This window comes from Anguilla anguilla, chromosome 13 (assembly GCF_013347855.1).
Source record: "Anguilla anguilla isolate fAngAng1 chromosome 13, fAngAng1.pri, whole genome shotgun sequence".
NCBI lineage: Eukaryota > Metazoa > Chordata > Actinopteri > Anguilliformes > Anguillidae > Anguilla > Anguilla anguilla.
This window is the reverse complement of record NC_049213.1, coordinates 11,895,203-11,916,339: the sequence shown is the minus strand read 5'-3', so window position 1 is coordinate 11,916,339 and position 21,137 is coordinate 11,895,203. Positions and strand designations below refer to the sequence as shown.

Below are 21,137 nucleotides of genomic sequence, written 5' to 3'. Positions count from 1 at the left end.
GAGATTTTTACTGACACAAATAATTATTAAAATGAACGTAGAATGAGTATTAAACATTTTTTAAAATATCAAATATTCAATATTAGGCCACCATTTGTTGATGGTTAAGTTAAACAGTTATCTCGCTGCACAACCTACATAGATTATTGAGTCACTGATCAACATCAAAGCCAACCAAAGAGAAAAAAAATGGCTATTATTATTCAGGGTCTATTTCTTCTTGCTCCATTTATCATTAGGCAAGGTAACAGCTATCATCCATACCCGTAGACCGTAGAAAAAGGTGTCGCTCTGCTCCGTATTATTTGTGGTCCACGGTTGAAATGGCGGCGCTGTTTTAAAATTTCGACAGCCTTTCAGGCATTGCATGATATCTGTGGTCTGCTCGCAAAGCCCGCGAAATAAAAAAACAATACACATAGCCGTCAGTTTGTTTACGTTAGCTTGATAGGTAGTCGTGTAGCACCATAGTCATTACTGAGAGGCCTTCTGCTACATTTTACATATTTTATTCCTGGATTTGCAACAAACCTTCGAAAGAAATGAGCGACGAATTTTCACATAGTCAGGTTGATACAAAGTTACACCAACTTCCTGAGGAATTATCATGTCTGGCTAATATTAATAAAAAGCACATCATATGTCTTGGATAGAAAAGTGGTAACAATAGCCTGTAATACCACAAAAGTAGCATTTGTTACCTAAGTAATACAAGTCAAATGATTATTGGATATTTAGATAACATTTGTACATCTTAAGCGAATATTGTTACCGCGTAATCATTCGACAAGCTATCCGTATCGAAGTTAACTTGCGTTACACGTGTATTGTTAATTTGGCGTAACGAACTATTTTCTCTTTATAGAGGCTAAAAGCTGCTATACACTTTACTGTGGCCAGATTTTGTGAGGAGGTCGGACAGGATTGTCAAAAGAAATACAGTAAACTGGCAATCGCTGCAATAAGTGAAACGACATTCAAGCAGTGTGGTAAGTCCCGTGCAAACCTTGCTGAATCTTTGCTATATTCGCTAGCTAAGGCTAAGTTAGAACCAGTGTTCTTACCTGCAGTGCCCGAGGGGGGAATTCAGCCGCATCTTTCATTAGATTATAATGTGGTTTATATGCCTGATGTTGTTTTATTTTGGTTTATTTAACTCGCCATACCCGCGGCTTAAATTATGGCTTTTTTTGTAAGAATGTATCGTGAATAAGTAAAATTAAATAAATAGAACGAAGCCACTGATGACACACTGAACACGACTTTTGAAAATCTCCACCGAGATGCAACGACAGAGTGGACCCGCAACACTGGTTTGCCATGCGCAGTATTGTAGTGCTTCTCACCCCTAGAACATGTATTCACTGAAGCAGACTTTTTTTTTCATTGGATGTTGGTAGCTTCTCCCACCTCCCGAAAGGTGTCACTAGTGTTATGGGGAGTTTTGACAGCGTTTTGCGTGTATATGTAGAACATGCAATTTCCTGAATTTTGAAATCATCTAATTTTTGTGAATGTCATTTGTAGGAGTGTGAGAGTTGGTTTTTCATGGTTTATCATACTTTATCATACGATGTTCAAGATTACACATATACGTAACTCTATATTTCAGATATTTTTGCAAGGGATTTGGAAGCCTTTGCCAGGTAAGCAATGTATTTTTTTTTTATTCAACCGATTCTGTTTTTTGGAATTTTTTGGACAAATAATTGGTGACAGCTGCTCAGTAGATGTTGGGTGTGTTCGACAGGCATGCGAAGCGAACTACGGTCAATGTGGAAGATGTGAAGCTGGCAGCTCGTCGAAGCACGTCGTTGGTAAGGGTATCTTCACACCGGCATTCTCTACCGCAGAGCAGCTTTCAGCTTCATGCAGAGCAGCAGCACTTTGTACATTACCACATCACAGACACTCTAAAGGGGGAGTTTCACTTTAAAGAGAGGTTATATGCAATGTGAGTGGTTCTGTGATGCTTTAGCCAGCATTGTGCTATAGGTCAGTGGTTTAGTAGGCTTGATTTTCCACTTCCAACTGGAGCCATGGCTGTATGAGCACATAGTTCATCAGAAGTGTCTACATCTAAAACCTGCACAAGCATCAGGATTGGCTGAAAAGTATTTTTCTCCCCCGAAGGAGGCCACTGCTACATTGGTTGCTGAACTGGTGATTCCAGACTGACACTTGAAAACAGATGCAAAACAGATTCAAAAGAGTTGGCATGTGTTTTGATTCATCATAATGTAATGGGACACGTATCCTATCAGTGGCCAGTGTGCACATACTGAAGTGGGATCTTGGGGCCCCTGAAGATTCAGACTCATTGGGGGCCTTTGGGTTCGGGGCGGGACGCTGGGGGGCTTCGGCCTCGTGGTTTTGTTTGCGTTTGCCCTCCTGCTCGTCTGCATTCTCTCGGGACACGGCTGACGAGCGTCTCTCTTCGCTTCGCCAGGCCAACTACATTTCCGAGAAGAGCGAAGAGCTGACCTCCATTACCAAGGAGCAGAAGGGGAGGAGGAAGAAACAGACGGGGAAGAGGACGAGTGGGGGCAGCCTGCCGGAGGCGGCGGCGGCGGGGGCCGACTCCAGCATGGGCGACGATCAGGACGCGCTAGCATAAACGCACCACACGGTCCGAAAGGACGGGTACCGCCACCCAGCCTGGGGTGTAACTGTCAGACGCACAGTGTAGCGTTATTGTGTACAGTGTACACGTGATATAATTGACATTTCTTTTTTGAGATTCCCTATGCATATTTCTGTTGAGACTAAACGGCTTGTGAAAGGTGGTTACTGTGGGTGATTTTGCCCTCATTGACTATGAATAAGAGGTTGCTGTTTCTGCATACAGCACAGAGAGAGGGCCTGTAGTCCAGTTATTGTTATGTTAAACATTATTTTTTGAATGAACATGCCTGTTATGTACTTACTGTGTATTTCTAGGTGAAAAGAAAATGAAATAAAAAGTTTGATATTGATAGAATCTCAGTCGCACAACTTTACATTTTAATTTATATTTTCTCTTTCCATACATTCACATCGTTAAAAATAGGGTAATAATTCCTTTCTTTTAATATCCAAGTGAGAAAATATATTACTACATACAAAGACTCATAGAAAAAAAAAAAAAAAAAACCAACACAATATATTAAAACTCATTGACTTTGTCAACTTGGTGTCTTTGTTCATCTTATAAAAAGACAAAACAACACTAAATAGAAATACATGAAACTTTCAATAAAACGTGATTATTATAGATTTCATAATATAAAAAGTTGTGTACTACGCACTGTCTTTGGCCACATACTGTAGAAGCTTTGGCAGCTGTTGCTTTATGCAAGGTAGAATTGTACTTCATTTCACCTTAAAGGTAAGTCTGGGGCCCACATTCAAAAAGCGTCTCAGGGTTGAAGCCCTGATCTGAGATCAGCGTAGCGTTTTAGCTCAAATGGATTAAGGGTTGGATGTGGAAACGGGAAGGCTGATCCGAGATCAGTGCTCCAGCCCACAGGCGCTTTGTGAATACAGGCCTGAGTGTTTGCAGTTCTTTGCGGATAAAGGCTCTTCCCTCTGAAACAGCTGAAGGTCCTCTGTCGGGCATGGGATAAAATAGTAGAGTTGACTTGGCAAACTTTTCCTCTCCCAATTTGGAATGCCGAATGGAATAAGCACTCATTGCCAGGACCTCTTGTCAATTTGGGGGAGTGCAGAAAAGCATGTGCTCTGAAGTGAAAGGTGTCAGCCCCTGCTTATCACACTGCAGTTCTACGTAGTTTGCAAATACAGATGCAAGTTGTAGGAATACACTGCACCTGCAGCTTTGGGGCTTGCAGGACCTCAACCCACCAGCAGGGGTCTTCAGTACGTGAAGAGAGGCAATCATCCCTGGGAGATGCTAGAGCTCCGATCCGGTCTGAATTTTCAGCCAGGCCGTGCGGCCCACCCATGCCCTAGAACACTGCCTTAACAAGATGAGCCACACAGCAGCCCTCAACTGTTTTCTGATACAAACCAATTACCTGACTGCAGACTAAGGCTGGATACATCTTCAGTACTGGCAGTTTCACCTTTACTGTTACTGTATTTTCATTATTCTCTTTACAGTGTGAATATTGAGCAGATGAAGTGAAGTCGCTACAAGCTAATCTCTGCAGCTGGGTAATGTGTGTCCTGTCCCTGAAAATGAACTCATTTCCAGTTCCCTCTTCCCATTCCCCAGTTTACTTAAGATTTCCAAAATATTGGCACGCAGGGTCAGTAGTTAGGGACCGTAGATAAAATTCTGTAAAAGGCACCTGTTCCAAATCGTACCCACCTCCAGCTGTGCTGCCACTTGCCTTTGCCTTCCACTTGGCTGGCGCCAGTAAACTCTCTTCTGTCTGAAATGTATCTGCCTCCCTTAACCCCCTCCTCCATATACCACCTCTACAAAGTTTACGTGCTCACAACACTTATTCACATACACTCACCCTTTTGGAAAACTGCCATGTCACCACCCCAGCTGGAGAGCTGGCCAACCCAATGAGTTAGCAGTGCTGCAGTAGTGTTGGAGTGTATATCCAAAAACAGAAATTGTGCTGAGTGTGTCTGTTCGTAAAGGGAACAGATGCGTGCATCAGCCGCTTCCAGGGAGGGTTTGCAGAAAAGAAAGTTTGTGGAGTTCAAACAGCATTGGCGTAACGAAAAGGTGAAAAGGCTGATTTATGAATGAAAGCTGTTGTTTCCACTATGTCAGTCGTTCCACGGACGTCTGTGGTGATGAGGTGTAGCTGCGATTACTGTGCTGGGTGTCCACTCTGTTGGGTGTGTAACTATGGGTGTTTAAGCACACCGCCTACATTGTCCTTTCACCCTAACCCACCCATTTTGAACCCACAACACATCCACAGCTTTTACAAGTTGGCCTACCTTTGATTTCTGTTTTGCACCTCAACATAAACATAAAAGAAACCGAAAAAGCAGTGACTGCAGCCCAAGAGATTTGGTGCAGGTAAAAAAAAAAAAGACAAAGCAATAGTAAAATCTTCATGACAACCTTGCATTTCATGATTGCTATGATTGCTTCATCCTTATGTAAGGCACCGAAAGCTTATTTTTTTCAAACACACAGTACAGTCCACAGCATAACTTCCTGAAGCTCTGAGGGCCTGGGGCCCCTCATTTTCGGGACGGCCCCAGCATCACCTTGTTGATGAAGTTAACGATGGCGGTAGCGGGCTGCTCGGGGTCCAGCTCGGCGAACAGGTGGCACACGTTCTCCGACACGCTGCCTGGCTTCTTCGCCACGAAGCCGAACATCCTGCTGGCAAACAGAGCTGTGAGAGAACTTCAACGGCAAAACAAGAATAGAGGCGACGAGCAGGAAAGATTTCAGCATTTTCAATAATAAGACTAAACAGAAACACAGTTTGTGAGACATAAGCCATCCAGTAATGCATGACAGGTAAGTATTAAATGACTGCAACAATAGATAGCCAAGCAGGAAAATCCTAGCTGACCGGCACTTCTTTCAGCCACACGGGACACTTACTTGGAGGTCGTGCTGTCAGAGTTAGTCCACCTAAAGCACAGGAAGACAGAGACGAGACTCAGGACCACACAGACGCGGGGCCTCGCTAACAGCCTGGCGCCGCGGCGCACGCTAATCACATCACAGCCACGCGCGCGGCCCTGCAAGCAACCAGCGCTAACGCTAACGGCAAGCAGGTCAGCAGGCTTCACACCGGCACTCGCAGCGGGGTTAACTGAAGAGAACCCGTCAGCAGACGGCTAACGCGGTTAACTCTGCACTCCGCCACGCGGGGGCCCACCTCCTGTCCTGCGGGTCAACGCTGCAGTAGGTCACAGTGTTGACAGGGTAGTGTCTTCTGAAGAACACCCTGTTAAGTGACAGAGATAAAGGGGATGTCAGAATCTGACGTTGGGTCACAAACACACGCTCAAGTCACATGATCATGTTTCCACCAAAAACAAGCCTGTAAACATCTGTCTAGCCGGCTTTTTTGCTCACAAATTGAAGCAGCTGTTTCAAAAGCTTCAAGGTCAGTTTCTACCGGAAACATGATTGAAGTTGCAATATCTACACAGATTACTGCTGGTTATAAACTTCCAAAGAAACAAAGATAAGAGAGCATACTGTTGACGGGCGTACTGCATGTCTTCATAAGCATCAGATGAAGGTTTATTTTGCTCAGCACACAGACTGCTGTAATAGCATCATATTGAAGTTGTACACTGGAAATATATGCTTTAATGTCCTCTCTTTCTAGTAATAAGTTCACATTTTGTAACTGAGAAAACAACTGCAAACCATCAATGATCTTGAAGATCGCTTCAATTATATGAAAATGGCACTTGACGACACCTGCACTACCCTGAGTTTTGAGCATGCTAAAATCAGGTCTTTAATCGGAGCAGGGTGTGCTAAGCAAAGCTAAGCGGCTACGCCCAGACATGGGCGGGGCCTAACCTGTGCTGGCCTGAGATTTGAGCATGCTAAAGTCAGGTCTGTAATAGGAGCAGGGTGGGCTAAGCTAAGCTAAGCTAAGCTAAGCGGCAGCAGTCAGACATGGGCGGGGCCTAACCTGCGCTGGCCTGAGATTTGAGCACGGTAAAGTCAGGTCTGTAATAGGAGCAGGGTGGGCTAAGCTAAACTAAGCTAAGCTCAGCGGCAGCAGTCAGACATGGGCGGGGCCTAACCTGCGCTGGTTGTCCGTGAGCGTGACGCCCTGGGCGGACACCTTGAAGTGCACCACAGTGGCAGGGGGGCGGGGGCTTCTGGACAGCGTGGTGTTCGTGGCCTTGGAGACCGCCTGGGGTCCCGTAAGAGACTCCGTTTCCACAGAGTTCAGGTACAGGACGTTGCAGGCTGAATAGAGACAGCACACAAGGGGTCACAGGTCACAGGTCAACTCTTCAGCTGAGCACACAATTGAATCGATAGGACGTTCACACATAAACACTGCCCAATTTGATCACGTGATGTTCCACTCAAGTTGAGCAAGAGAATTTCCCAATGCAAAATCACTATTCCAACCAATAGCTGTGTTTCCTTCACAACAGATGCATGCAAGCCCAGCCTGAATGAGATTATATTAATTTCATGAATTAATTCTGTTGATCTTGCACATATATGCAGAATATCTTGAAAACAGTGCTTGCTTTTCAGTTGAATGAAGGTAATAAAAACACAGCTGGTACTGGCAAGATCCAGATTCAATACCAGAATCTTCAATACTAGAACCGTCCCTTAAAAGGATGAGCCACCCAGGAGCCCCCAAAATGTACCCAATTTTCAAGTATCACTACAACTAGAAAGCAGTACTGCTTACAAATGTAAAAACAAGTGTGAAATTCTGCCTATCCTCATTAACGATGCTGGAAATGTTTGTGTTGAAGAAACTGAATGATAACGCAATTGCTCTAGCTGTGGGTTCTATCCGCTGGGCTGCGATGAGAGTTCCTCTCTGCCTGACTGGAGGCTCACCTGCGCCCTGTCTGAGCAGATCTGCCGCCGTGCTGGTGCTGTTTCCAGCAGTCTGGCTTTCCTGGAGCTCTCCGACAGGGTCTGCGAAACAGAGAGACGCTCTGAAGCAGGGTCACACGGTGCGCGGGCACACACACAAACACACACACACACTCTGTGTCACCTACAACACACACACCGTCACACTAACACACGCTCAGCATGTATCACGCAAACACACACAAAGAGCCATACAATACTGCGGATCATAAGAGGGAGACATGCTACACAGAAATACAGTCTCATTATTAAAGAGTCAAAACAGCCTCTCTTCGGGTCTCTGTAAGGTGCGGTTTCCCTTTATGTGGTTTCTCTGTTTTCTGCCTGCTCTCTGTGTGGTTCAAGTCAGGTGCAGTCTCTCTTTGGGTTTCTCTCTGGTGGGGACTCTGTCACTGAGGGGCTCTCTCTCTGTCTCTTTGGGTTCCTGAAGGGCTCTCTCTCTGTCTCTTTGGGTTCCTGAGAAGCATACCTTTGTCCGGGATGAGCAGGACGCAGGGCAGGGAGATGTGGGTGATGGAGTGCTGGTACACGAGGGCCGACAGGCTCCCTAAAACACAGGAAAATTACACCAAACCTTAGACAATGCAGAGCTGAAACAAGTGTCTACGAGTAATTCTGGTATTTCATGCAGCCCGCCCCCTCTTTACATCTCTGTATAAGCCCTGCCCCCTCTTTACATCTCTGTATAAGCCCTGCCCCCTCTTTACATCTCTGTATAAGCCCTGCCCCCTCTTTACATCTCTGTATAAGCCCTGCCCCCTCTTTACATCTCTGTATAAGCCCTGCCCCCTCTTTACATCTCTGTATAAGCCCTGCCCCCTCTTTACATCTCTGTATAAGCCCTGCCCCCTCTTTACATCTCTGTATAAGCCCCGCCCCCTCTTTACATCTCTGTATAAGCCCCGCCCCCTCTTTACATCTCTGTATAAGCCCCGCCCCCTCTTTACATCTCTGTATAAGCCCTGCCCCCTCTTTACATCAATGTATAAGCCCCGCCCCCTCTTTACATCTCTGTATAAGCCCTGCCCCCTCTTTACATCTCTGTATAAGCCCCGCCCCCTCTTTACATCTCTGTATAAGCCCTGCCCCCTCTTTGCATCTCTGTATAAGCCCTGCCCCCTCTTTACATCTCTGTATAAGCCCCGCCCCCTCTTTACATCTCTGTATAAGCCCTGCCCCCTCTTTACATCTCTGTATAAGCCCTGCCCCCTCTTTACATCTCTGTGTATGCCCCACCCCCTCATTACATCTCTGTATAAGCCCTGCCCCCTCTTTACATCTCTGTGTATGCCCCACCCCCTCATTACATCTCTGTATAAGCCCTGCCCCCTCTTTACATCTCTGTATAAGCCTCCTCCCCCCCACCTCTGTAGAACTCTGTGTATGGCCCACTGCCTCCTTAGATCTGTATATGCCATGCCCTGTTTTTATATCTCTGTATAAGCCCCACCGCCTATTTACATCTCTGTATAAGCCTCCTCCCCCCCACCTCTTTAGAACTCTGTGTATGGCCCGCTGCCTCCTTAGATCTGTGTATGCCATGCCCCGTTTTTATATCTCTGTATAAGCCCCACCCCCTCTTTATGTCTCTGTGTATGCCACACCCCCTCTTTACATCTCTGCCCCCTACTGATGCCTTACCAAAATAGGGCTCATTCTGACAGCCCTTGATCTTCACGCCCCGGGGACCTCTCTCTATCAGGAAGTGGCGGACGAGCTGCTCCTGGGGGTCACCTGCAGCTGGTGGGGGGGGGGGGGGTGGGGGGGGGGAGTGAGAGAGTGAGAGAGAGTGAGAGAGTCTGTCTGCTGGCATTGGAGCACCATGAATCTTAAAACCAGGAGCAGCGCTATGTGAGGTCTCCATTACAGAGATACTCAACCAGCATTCTCATAAGTCATCTATCTGCAGCATGAACATAAGAGTGACACAGTTCTCTTATTAGAACATCTATTCATAAAATATATTTAATATACAAAAATATACTTTTACTTTGTACATCCTATGTAGGTTTCTGTAACAGCCAATGAATCGTACAGTATCTGAACGTATTCCAGTCTGAAGACTGTAACGACAGCTCCATGGTGACGGTTGCCATAGTGAAAGCACAAAGACAAGGGAGGTCTACCTCTGCTGCTGCTGGCAGGGGGCGTGGCCACCTTCAGTGCCAGGCCATACGCCCCGTGGAAGGAGTTACTGTCCCGGATCAGGAAAGCTCCCGGTTCCCTGTCCTTCAGCACAGCGATGGCTACGAAGCGTGTGTGTGTGTTTGAGATAGTTCAAGAGGTTAAGCAATGTCAGAGAGGGATATCCACAGAAGACCTCCAACAAGTCATAGACACTCTGTGATGCAAACAAAAACATTAAATGAAAAATAGATACAAAACATTGTTGAGTGGGACTTGCACTTGTATCGTTATCTTGATGTTGTAGCTTGTTGTCACACTTCCTAGTTTGAATTAACATTACTTTCTGACCTAGCCTATGCTTACTGACCTAGCCTGTGGTTTCTGTGTGAACTGGACTTACTGTGTTCATGGCTATGAATAACTGTTACATAATGAGTACTGTACCTCATCAGACCTGTGTTTTGTACTTGTTCCAATGACCTTTCAGTATGCAATTGTTGTATGTCGCTTTGCATAAAAGCACCTAAATGTAATGTAATGAGACATGTTTGAGGATGTGAGGGTGTGCGTTTACCTTGGTCTCTGGAGATGGTGGGCTTGTACCAGAACCGTGAACTGTCCTGGACAAACTTGGCGCTGACCCGGGGCTCCGCCTCCTCGACCGGTCCCTGGGGCCGCTCGACCGGCCCGATTTGGGGCGCCGCCTCCCCCACTGGGGCGCAGAAGCTGACGTGGTGGGTCGCGGAGTGGCCTGGGGGTTTGGCAGGCAGGTGTAGGAAGGAGGACCCCCTCAGGGCGGAGCCCCGCCCAACCGCGGGCCCGTGCGGGGCGGAGGAGCGGCGTTTTTCAGGGAGCGGGGGCTGGGCGGGGCACGTGGGGATGGTGACGGCTATGTACCCCGTGTAGGGGACGGGCGGGGCATTCAGCAGGTAGTAGTTTGAGGACAGGGGGAAGGTTGGGGTGGAGTGGCCCTCTGGGACGGGGGACGGGGGTTTGAGATTCCCGCCGTTGCCATGGACACTGGGGTAGGGCTGCAGGTGCTCCGCCCCCAGTCTCCGCCCGACCGTGGCAAAGCCAGGCGCAGGAGGCTCAGAGGAGGGGGGGCGCTCCGGGCTGGCAGGGGGAGGCTGGGGGGTGGAAGGGGTCGAGCTGGGGGCGGGGCTTGGACTAGGGGTGGAGCCTGCATTGAGGGACTCAAGACTTCTCTCCGTGGGAGGGGTAGAGGCGTTCAGCGTTGAACCGGGCCCCGGAGAGACGGGAAGGGGGTCGGGGTCGAGGGGCGGGGCGCTTTTTGGGTCTGTCTGGGAGAGGACGGACGCTTTAGGGCTCTCTGTGGGCTCGGGCGTGGCCGCAGCAGCTGGCGGCTGTCCGTGTTCACCCGCTGCACGGTCTGGGGAGGCTTGCGGTGTGGGTGGGGTGAGAGAGTCCGGGTGGGCAGGGTCTTTCCTATCAGACTGATCCCCCTGGGGCGCTGGGCACGGGCTGTCAGGGTCCTGGGGGCCCACAGGGGTGTCACTGCCAGGGACGGCACTAACACCTCTCACACACACCTCTGTGTCCCCTGAGCTGGAGCTGAAACACACAGGAGAGATAACCTGACAGGGCGCAGTACTGACAGGCTACTGCATATTTCACATGCAGCTGAAAGGAACAGCTGATGGCTGAAGTTCTAATTCAGGGATCCTCAGTCCTGGTCCTGGAGAGCCACAGAGTCTGCTGGTTTAAGATCAGCAATCAATTCAGACCCAAGAAACCAGGGGACCCAAGTTAGCCGTGTAATCAACTCTCTGAACTGATCAATTGCTGTGGTACTCAAGTACTGAGTAACAGCAAAAGCCAGCTGACTCTGTGACTCTCCAGGACCAGGACTGAAGACCTGAAACCTTATAGCAAGAAACCGTTGAAGCGAGAGAGGGACCGTACCTTTCCTGAGTGAGCAGGGGACTGCTGGTGTCAACAGGGGTGGGCGGCCCTGAGAGGTCGGAGGGCGTGACCCTCACATCTTGCCTCAGTGAACTCTGGGAAATGCTGTCTTGCCAAGCCATGCTGTCCGTCACGTCTTCAGAGCCTCCTGTCACCAGAGAAAGGAGAGGGGTGGAGAAGATAAGGAAGGATATGGAACAGGTATTGAATTCACAGTTCATGACGGACAAAGCTCAGGCAGGCTGGACCGTCGGCGTGAAGCTCACCGGTCTGGCAGTTGGACGGGCAGCCCTGGGATTTGGGGCCTCCAGAGGAACCGCGCGGGTCATCGGGTGGGGCGGAGTCCTGAAGGGAGGTGGTGGAGCTGTGCCCGTGGGGCGGCAGCGGGGAGGCGGACTCTGACTGGTACCCCGAGGCGTACCCCCGGCTTTCGGAGGGGGAGGGCTGGTAGGGGGCGCAGGGGTAGAGGGCAGCGGGGGTGTGGTACCCGCTGCTCCCGCTGCTGTATTTCAGGTCCATGTGCGAGTGGGGGTGGGTGTACAAGTGCGTGTGGGAGGGGTCGGGGTACGCAGGGTGACCGGAGGGCAGGGGGTCAAAGGCGAAATGCACCAGATCGTTGCCGTGGCGGCCGTACGGGGCCGCCGCGGACCTCCGGTGCCAAAGCTCCGCCTCCCTCTCCCGCTCCCAGTGCATCTCGGCCTCCCTGTCCCTCTCCCACTGCAGCGCCATCTCCCTGCCCCGCCTCAGCCCCGCCTCCCGGTGTAGCTCCGCCTCCCTGTCCCAGTGCAGGTCCGAATCCCTGCAGGGCCTCAGCTCTGCCTCCCTCCCCCAGTGTGACCCCTCCCCCTGGTCCAGACGCAGGGCGTGGAGGGCTTTGATGGCGACGGCCGACTCCTCCCGCCGGCAACTGCAGTCCCGGCACGGGCAGCCAGGGGGCGGCGGAGCGTCGAGCAGCAGCATTTCGCGGTAAGGGCTGGAGGGCTGGGAGCGACGCGGGTGGGGGTAGTGAGGGTGGAGGGGCGCAAAGTCGTCCCCCTTGTAGAGCAGCCTGGGGGGCGGGAGGGTGTGGATGTGGGGGGGAAGGGGCAGGTCCTGGGGGGGGTAAGGGCACAGGTGGCGGGACGGCCCCTCGGAGCAGGAGCGCTGCAGCCGGGTAGGCGGGGCTTGCTGCTGACGCTCCCACAGGACGTCCGGCGGGGGCGGGGCCAGGTGGTGGTGGGCGTGGTGGCGCTGGAACGGCTCCAGGAGGGGAGTGGGGGGGGCTGAGGAAGGCCCGGGGTGGGCGGGGCGCCCGTCGGCGCTGTTCGGGCAGTACCCGTTGGGCTGGAAGACGGGACTCTCCGCACCGTGCCGGCAGGAGCAGGACCGCCCGAGCGAGGGGGCGGCGTCGCCCTCATCCAAGATGGCCGTCTCCCTCTCCCTCTCCCCGCCTCTCGCCCTCCTGCCCTCAATCCCGCCCAGGAGGCGGTCCAGCTCCTCCCTCTCCTGCCAGGTGGGGGGCGGCAGGCACCGGACGTCCTCCGGGAGCTCGGCGGGGGCGCGGCCGGGGGTGTGGCCGGGGGCGTGGCTGGGGGACAGGGGCTCAATGGGGGAGTCTGCGGAGCGGCCGTTGTAGGTGGGGGTGCCGCCTGAGCCCGGTCCGCGTCTCTTCTTCACCTGGGCGTACAGGCTGCCGTCCAGGGGCCCGCGCGTGTGGGCGATATCTGCGCGATGCGGACATAACACTTAGTTCCAGAGGTGGAAAATCCAGGTTCAGAAAGTAAAAGTTCATCCCAGGATTTTTTTCCAGTCACCTGGATTTGCTAATGAGCACCATTCTTCAGCCAGGAGGTAAATCAGCTGGCTGAGTTCAGGGGTGGATAAAATACATGGAAGGACTTTTACTTTCTGACCCCTGGAATTTCCACCTGTGCTTAGTTCACTGTGCTTTCAATGGCAGATACCAACTTGCACGCTGATGTGCTGTACGAATAAATGATTTAAAACAGGAGCCTTTCTCCGCACATTAACCGCCCTTCAAGCAGCAGAGCCCCGCCCACCTTCCAGACTGTCCTGGTGCCGCAGGTTGAAGTTCTCGTAGGAGTCCCAGCGCACCACAGGGTCCGCGGTGTTGTAGTCCACTGTGACTGCGGGGTGGTTCCTCTGACACTCCCATCCTGTCACACACACCAGCAGGACTCATTGATGCCAGAAGATAAACAAGTAAACCAACGCAGCTTTAAATTAGCTTCTAAAGTGGCTGAATTAGGTTGATTTAGAACATTGTTTTGTGAAGGTTGGAGAAACACTGATATCCAATGACCTGGATGGATGACAGATGAGGAAGTATTTTCCTGTTCCCTGCCCCCAAATCCCTCCTAAACGATGCTTGTCAGTTGCTCCCGTCCCTGGGTCAGATGTGGATTTTAAATACCTTAACTTCAGATGCTGGTAGAATTTGGAAGTGTTTCTTGAAGATCCCTCAGAATTATCAAAGAAACGTGTTAGTACAAAAACAGCTTTACAAACCACCTTTCATTTTCTCTGGTCCGGAGGAGAACACAAATTCCACCGTGGCGTCAGAAGCGAATCGATCATCTGAAAGGGACATTTAGGACATCCTGTCAGAAACTGCACAATGCACGTTTCAGCAAAACCAGAGTCATTCAAAGGACTGAATCACATGCAACTCTATACATCTATTTCCCTTAAGTCCTGTACATCTTTACCTTCCAATAAATAGCTTATATGTCACACATCCACGAGTCTGACTTAATACAAAAATAACACCAATGGTGGACCCTCAGTATGATACAATATATCATACAGGGACTTAAATGTACATTTTGAACACTTACTGCCAACACTGGATGGTCAAGAAAGGATAAGCTGTTCATCCTCATACCCCTCCACTAGAATTGAAGCTGCTGGCCCTGCTGTTTTAATTTAATTCCGGCTAATCTAAATACCAATAAGTATTGGTATATTGGTATACCACTATGAAAATACAAGTGTTATCTTTCAAATTTCTTTGGACAGGACTCTACGGTGCTGTAAGGTGGAATCCCGCTGTCTCTCCCCCTATATTTTCCTATTTCTCTCATCTCCTTCCCTCTCCCGTCCTCTCCTCTCCCCTGTACCAGAGCACGCCACGTCCAGCTCCTCCTTCCCGAACCACAGCTGGGCTCCGTGGACAGTGCAGGTGTGGAACTGCAGCCGGAACACCGTCTCCCTCTCCGCCACGTGAGCTTGGCGATTATAGCACTTCACCTGCAGAGGGCGCCAGAGCACACGGGGAGACGGTGACTGGTGTCCGGTCCCAGTGAGAAGGTCTGCTGTCTGTACAATAAGGGAACCCCCTCACTGGCCGCAGAGGGGGAGACTGGCCCCCTGCATTTAAGCGCATGCTCTCACTCACCATGATATCACCCTTGAGCAGCAGCGCGGGTTCCACTGTAATGCAGATCCTCCTGCCTCCGGAACCCTGCAGGTCACTAAGCAACAGTGTAGGCCTTCCCGTCACACAGAGACACACCAACACAAATACACAACTCTGCAGGTATGAATAATTCACTCACTGTCATACACAAGCACACACACGACTCAACAGCTGATTACTAGTATACTAACTATCATACACAAACATACACGACTCTACAGCTAATTAGTAATATATTCACTGTCATACACAAGCGCACACATGACTCTGCTGATTACTAATATACTTACTGTCATACACAAGCGCACACAGGACTCTACAGAGAATTACTAATACACTCACTGTCACACACAATTGCAAACCAGCACAACTCTACATTTAACTAATAGTAAACTACAAATGTCAACACAACAAAGCCTCATGTCTCATGAATACACTCAACTTAATTCAATTTAAAAATTAATTGATTTAATTTAATTTGTATGAAAAACAAATTTAAAAAAAATTGAGGATTAATGAAATGATTTGTGGGAAAAAGTTTCTCAAATTAAGAAAATTGGGAATTAATTAAAATGATTTGCGCAACAAGGTTTCTCAAATTAAGAAAACTGGGAATTAATGAAATGATCTGGGGAGAAAGTTTTCCAAATCAAGAAAATTGGAGATTAATGAAATTGTTTTCGGGAAGCAGTCTTCTCTCATGAGTTTCTGCTGGTCGCATGTTGTGAGAAAGTGCAGCCCTGTCTGACCCTCCATTTGAGGGTATATTCGCATCCTATCCTTTCCGGGCAGCTATAATATGACTTTGTCAAAGGCCGGATTGTGCTCACTGATTCAGAACATTTGGCAGTTCTGCTTGTATGGTGCTTTTGAGTTCCTATCCCGATAGTTGATGCAGTTCTTGTTGTGTAACTATTTGGTTTATTCTAATCCACTGTATTTTATTTGAGCTAACCAGAGGCTTTATTTAGTCAGTGTGCTATGAGCCTCGGGGCCAGGAGGCGGCGCTGTTCCAACCTCAGCTTTTCACAATGCAGAACTTTACTAAGACAGATCTAGGAGTGAGACTCTCTGTCTTTGAGATGTTTCCATGTATTGCCTTTTTTTACAAAAAGGAATGACTAATAATGGATATTGACCTTATTCTGTCCTGCATGCACACCAACACATACAGAAAGAGAGAGAGAGAGAGAGAGAGAGAGAGAGAAAGAGAGAGACTCACTAAACTCCAGAGGTGTAGACCAGCTGCATAGACTGGTAGATCTTCAGGAAGGGGAAATATCCTGTGTGAAAAAATGAGAGAGAGCTGGTACAGTATGATGGCACAGTGCAGAGAGGACAGTTCATCTCTCAACTAAAAGTAGAGGAGATAAATTTGAGAAACCGTTATTGCTCTACAATTATAAACACACATGCTCACTTGCATACATACTGAAACTTTCACTCATGCGCGCACATACACGTACACACACATGCGCATACACACACACACACATACACGTGCGCACATACACATATGCACACATATACAGTGGGCTCCAGAATTATTGCCACCCATGATAAATATGCACAAAAAATACAAATAAAAATTTGCTAAACTAAAAAAATAATAGTTATTGACATAAGCTTTATTTTCCAACATGTGGAAACTAGTGTGCTTGATTAATGATTTATTGGAATCAACCAAAGTCTTAAATTTTTTTATTCAAAAAAATATTTCCCCAAAAAACAGGTTCCACAATTATTGGCACCACTGGTTTAATACTTTGTGAAAACACCCCTGGCAAAGATGACAGCCATGAGTCTTTTCCTATAATTTGTGATAAGGTTAGAGAACACATTTGGGGGGATTTCTGACCATTGCTCCATGTAGAGCTTGTCAGAATCATTGATATCTTTGGGTTTGCGCTTATGGACCCCCTCTCTTCAGTTCAGACCACAGGTTTTTGATGGAATTTAGCTCTTACCTCCCTCAGTGTGAAAGGAGGGCAGAGAGGGGATGAGCACTTGGTGCAGGAAGAGGGGGCTGCTGTTCATCTTTATCCCCCCGGAGAGGAGCCCGGCGAAGTAGTAGATGTACCTGCAGAAAAGACACTTTACCCACAGCCTGGCTCTCTGTTCCCGCTTTAAAAGGGCAAACACGAGGCCACCACACAGGAGGCAGAGGAAATAATTCAGCTGAAAGGGGAGAGAAGGATGGGCAGATAAGCGGAGAGGGGGATGAGGGCACTCTGTCCTTTACCTGTTCTGGGAGGGCTGGAGGGACGTGGACACCTTGTCCTCACAAAACTTCCTCATCGCCAGCGTACTGAGTGCCTGGTCAGCCCTGCACATACACAAATATGAAGTATTTACACATATTCACATACATGTTCCCCATCTACCATGTTCTCCCTGGGAAAACAAAGTAATTCTATTCTATACACAAAGACAAACATACACACACACACACACATACACACACACTCAGACATGCACATATGCATACACAAACATACACAAACATACACAGACATACACAAACAAACACAAACAGTGACCTGTGTTACACTCGTATACTCAACACATCAGGTCTTTGGCCTCATCTCATTGAAAAGGTTAGCCTCCCAGCCATTGCTGGCTACTATGTCACATGGTCTGCCCCCCCCCCACCCCACCCCCACACAACGTAATGCAGGCTACAGTGAGACAGGTTTGCACTGAGACAGAGGGGTTACCCTGCAGAGATTCAGGCTACAGTGAGACAGGTTTGCACTGAGACAGAGGGGTTACCCTGCAGAGATTCAGGCTACAGAGAGACAGGTTTGCACTGGGACGGAGGGGTTACCCTGCAGAGATCTTGCTGTAGTGCATGTAGGCAGCCACGATGACTCCCGTCTTGCCTTTATTCCCCTGAGAAACACAGAGTTGGACAGAAGGCAAGTCAGATGCCATGACGGAACGCACTCAAAACACACTGAGAACACACTGAGAACGCACTCAGAACACACTACAGGCACAGCAGACACAAATACACCAAACACCACAGGGTTCACAGTGAGTGAGTGTGACACATATATGTAAGAATAAGAACATATAAAATAAACTTAATTAATATATATGTATAATTAAAATAATGAACCCAGTTAAGCCTAGATATATTGCAGCAGGTCTGTGTGCCTGAAGTCATATGTCTATTATTTACTCAGGAAATACTCATATATACTTGACGGTATTTCATTATATCGTCTTAAATGTGCATTCATCAAGAAAAGTTATGGGACTACCAAGAGACATGAATATGCAGAGATAACCTTGGCCCAGCCAAACAACAATGGTCTCTGAGATGTTTACTCATCTGCTATTCCACTCAACCAAAATATGACCCCCCCCCCCCGCACCCGCCATAATAATGGTGCGACCCGGACTCCTGACCTTGCAGAGCAGGACGACCACATGCTGGAGGTCAGAGGTCAGCCACCCCTCCATGGCCTTGCACATGGCACAGATTTTGTCCAAGGGTGGGGCGTGAAGGTCGGGCCAGCCAAAATCCTGGACCTGAGGGGGGGGAGACATAACAGGGGGGAGGTGGGTGGGAGAAATAAAGGATGGGTGTGATAGGGAGGTAATTATATGAGTAACTAAGGAATGCAAATACAAACACAAACTCAGATGCTGGGAGTCAGAGAGAAGGAATGCAATGTGTTATCTGGCACAGTTCTGGTACCTTAGGACTGATCCGGGCGATGTCATGCCTCTTTTCAGACAGGTTGAACAGCTGTGAACGATAAAATGAGATGATGAAATTGATAAAAATGAATATTCCACAAACTCATCTACCTGTGTTCAGCAGTCCGCATTCTGAAATACTGTTCTGCTGGTAATGCTGTAATTGAGCAAAGAATAGTTACAGCAAAAAATCCAGCCTAATATTTACATAAAGCAACACATTTAGAAGGCAGACGCAGGTATTTAGTAAATTAATGAAAAATATTTTCCCAGTTCTTAATCATTTTAAAGTAGCATGATTTTTAGTCAAGGTATCTCACCTTCAGTATCTTTATGCGAGCCAAAGAGGCTGAAAGTCAGGCTTTGGTGAGAGAAGCGTGAACAGAAACAGAACTGTGTACGGGGAGGAGCTCACCAGGAAGTTGCCTTGGTGTTTGGACTTGAGCATGGAAGCCACTTCCTGCAGGTTGGCGCGGTAACGCTGCTCCTCGAGCAGCGGGGGGAAGAAGACGGAGATGATCCTCTCGGTGATGTAGGTCAGGTCAAAGTCGTAGCTCCTCTCCATCACCCTCTCCATCACCCGATCCAAGCTGAAACTCCTGCGCCCGCCACACGCCCGGGGAGGCGGAGGAGAGGAACCACGGGAGGACAAACGGGGGGGAAGACAAGATGTGTAAGAAAGTGGACGAAAAGAGAGGGTAAACAGAGAGAAAGAGGAGCGTGAAAATATGTTTCAAGCAGAGATGAGACAGGAGTTAAAGCAACAACGATAACGGCAAATAAGTAAATAAAGACCAAATGCATCCATGTTCCACGGCTATTTTAATGTCACTTCTTTATGGGTGTATTAGCTACAGTGTAGCGGCTCTTACCACCCTTCCCCTCAGAAACCCCTCACATGTGATGAGGGCAAAGCCAACAGTCAACAGAGAAATGCTAAGAACAAGTAGGTGTGAATCCACTGGGAAGTGAATACTATGGCACGCACCTGTCGTGCTAACGAAGCCGGGGAGAATTTGAACACAGAGAAACAGAGGAAAGAAAGAGAGAGAAACCACATTCCACAGAAAGAGATGGGAGATGCAGGGCGAGCGAGAGAGAGTTATCCTCAGGTGGATGGACGGAGACCTGAGCATCGCTACCTGGGCAAGGTGTTCCTTTGTTTGGCGTATGGCAGAGACCTGGTGGATCCCTGGGAGCACAGTCACAGCGATCAGCACGGTCAGTGGCAGGGAATCACAGGAGGGGATTGAGGACAGAGGAACAGCATATTCAATAACTTCAGACTGATCGTTCCAATGAAAACACTTCTCACTGCAGTCACTTAATAATAACGCTGTCAATGACGTTTAATTTAAAAAGCTAAATTTAAACATCAGGACTGCACCGATTAGCCAGGGAGTGGGTGAAGACCACAGCCCGTATTCATAAAGTGCCTCGGAGCAGAAGTTCTGATCTGGGATCAGGTTTCCGTTGTCCATGTCCTAACTGCGTCCATTAGGAGCTGAAAGGCAAAACTGATCCTAGATCAGCTCCCTGACCCCGAGACACGGTACGAATGTGCTCCCAGGTGTAAGGGTGGGAGAGGGGTTGGAGAGGGACTCACCGGATGCTGGATGTATCTGGAGGGATCTGTGCTTCTCCGCTGCTGTACGCACAAAGACAAAAAAAAAAACAGTTGCCTCACTGCGATAACCACAGCTGTTCCATTATTAAAGCCATTATAAAAGCTATTAAAGCAACTGTTAAACCGTCTGCAGATTCTACTGAATTATTGAATCGCATTATACTCTATTGACCCAATAAATTGAGCAGGCAGACCCAACAGGGCCTGAACTCACCAGGTCAGAGAGGGGAGCAGGGATGCATGCAGTCGTCACCTGAGAGAGAGGCAGCCAAACAGTAAGTCTCTCTTTAGCAAGGAAGTCTCCCTTTAACTTGGCTTAAGGTTTAAAAGGGTAGTTGACAAGCTGTCAATCTAGTCTGCACTTCTAGCACATGCTGTCTCTATTGGGACTATACTTTCCCTCTCTGGGGAATGACAGTACCTCGTTCCCTGATCTTTGCACTTGGCGTCTGCAGTGTGTAAGAGCATCCGCGAAATGCCAGCAAAGGCCCAAAGTCAGCAGCCGATCCAGGGACAGGCATGCAGGACGCAAACAGGAGAACAGGAGGCTGTTTACAGGCACAGCCGCTCAGCGTCGGCTGATCTGGGATCAGCGGACCGAATAAACGCGCGCCTGGGAGGACGCAGCCACAAAAAAAACAAATGCCTGCCCTGTGGGAAAAAAAAGCAGGTGGAGGAGAGGAAGGAGGGAAGGAGACGGGTGACGGGCTGGACCCCGCGGGACCCCGCAGCTGGGCCGGGGAGGAAATGCGCTCGGCCGGACGGTGGGATAAACTCCCCCTCCCAATTCCCCCCAAACTGCTCCCAGACCG

General features: G+C 48.9%; 2 protein-coding genes across 9 annotated transcripts in view; one reads left to right on the top strand and one right to left on the bottom strand.

Moving 5' to 3' along the window:
• Positions 1-405: 405 nt before the first annotated feature.
• cenps (centromere protein S) lies at positions 406-2,980 on the top strand. The gene is made up of 5 exons (XM_035387765.1): positions 406-569; positions 866-989; positions 1,613-1,646; positions 1,751-1,817; positions 2,450-2,980. The coding sequence occupies exons 1-5, from the start codon at positions 543-545 to the stop codon at positions 2,615-2,617; spliced, it is 420 nt and encodes a 139-aa protein (XP_035243656.1). The 5' UTR covers positions 406-542; the 3' UTR covers positions 2,618-2,980.
• LOC118211036 (tensin-2-like) overlaps positions 2,981-21,137 on the bottom strand; it is a 42,756-nt gene continuing 24,599 nt past the window's right edge. For 3 of the 8 annotated variants that reach the window (XM_035387757.1, XM_035387761.1, XM_035387762.1), the window contains 25 exons: positions 20,540-20,578; positions 20,305-20,346; positions 19,841-19,890; positions 19,114-19,297; positions 18,697-18,747; positions 18,405-18,527; positions 17,818-17,882; positions 17,233-17,316; positions 16,958-17,070; positions 16,213-16,273; positions 14,970-15,045; positions 14,692-14,821; positions 14,084-14,149; positions 13,612-13,728; positions 11,839-13,275; positions 11,573-11,720; positions 10,224-11,221; positions 9,649-9,768; positions 9,164-9,262; positions 7,992-8,069; positions 7,484-7,564; positions 6,697-6,865; positions 5,808-5,876; positions 5,528-5,557; positions 2,981-5,299 (listed from right to left, as the gene is read on the bottom strand). In XM_035387757.1, coding sequence (XP_035243648.1) covers positions 5,155-5,299; positions 5,528-5,557; positions 5,808-5,876; positions 6,697-6,865; positions 7,484-7,564; positions 7,992-8,069; positions 9,164-9,262; positions 9,649-9,768; positions 10,224-11,221; positions 11,573-11,720; positions 11,839-13,275; positions 13,612-13,728; positions 14,084-14,149; positions 14,692-14,821; positions 14,970-15,045; positions 16,213-16,273; positions 16,958-17,070; positions 17,233-17,316; positions 17,818-17,882; positions 18,405-18,527; positions 18,697-18,747; positions 19,114-19,297; positions 19,841-19,890; positions 20,305-20,346; positions 20,540-20,578 — 4,575 coding nt within the window. In that variant the 3' untranslated portion in view covers positions 2,981-5,154. The other 5 variants (XM_035387760.1, XM_035387763.1, XM_035387758.1 and 2 more) reach the window with 4 other exon arrangements.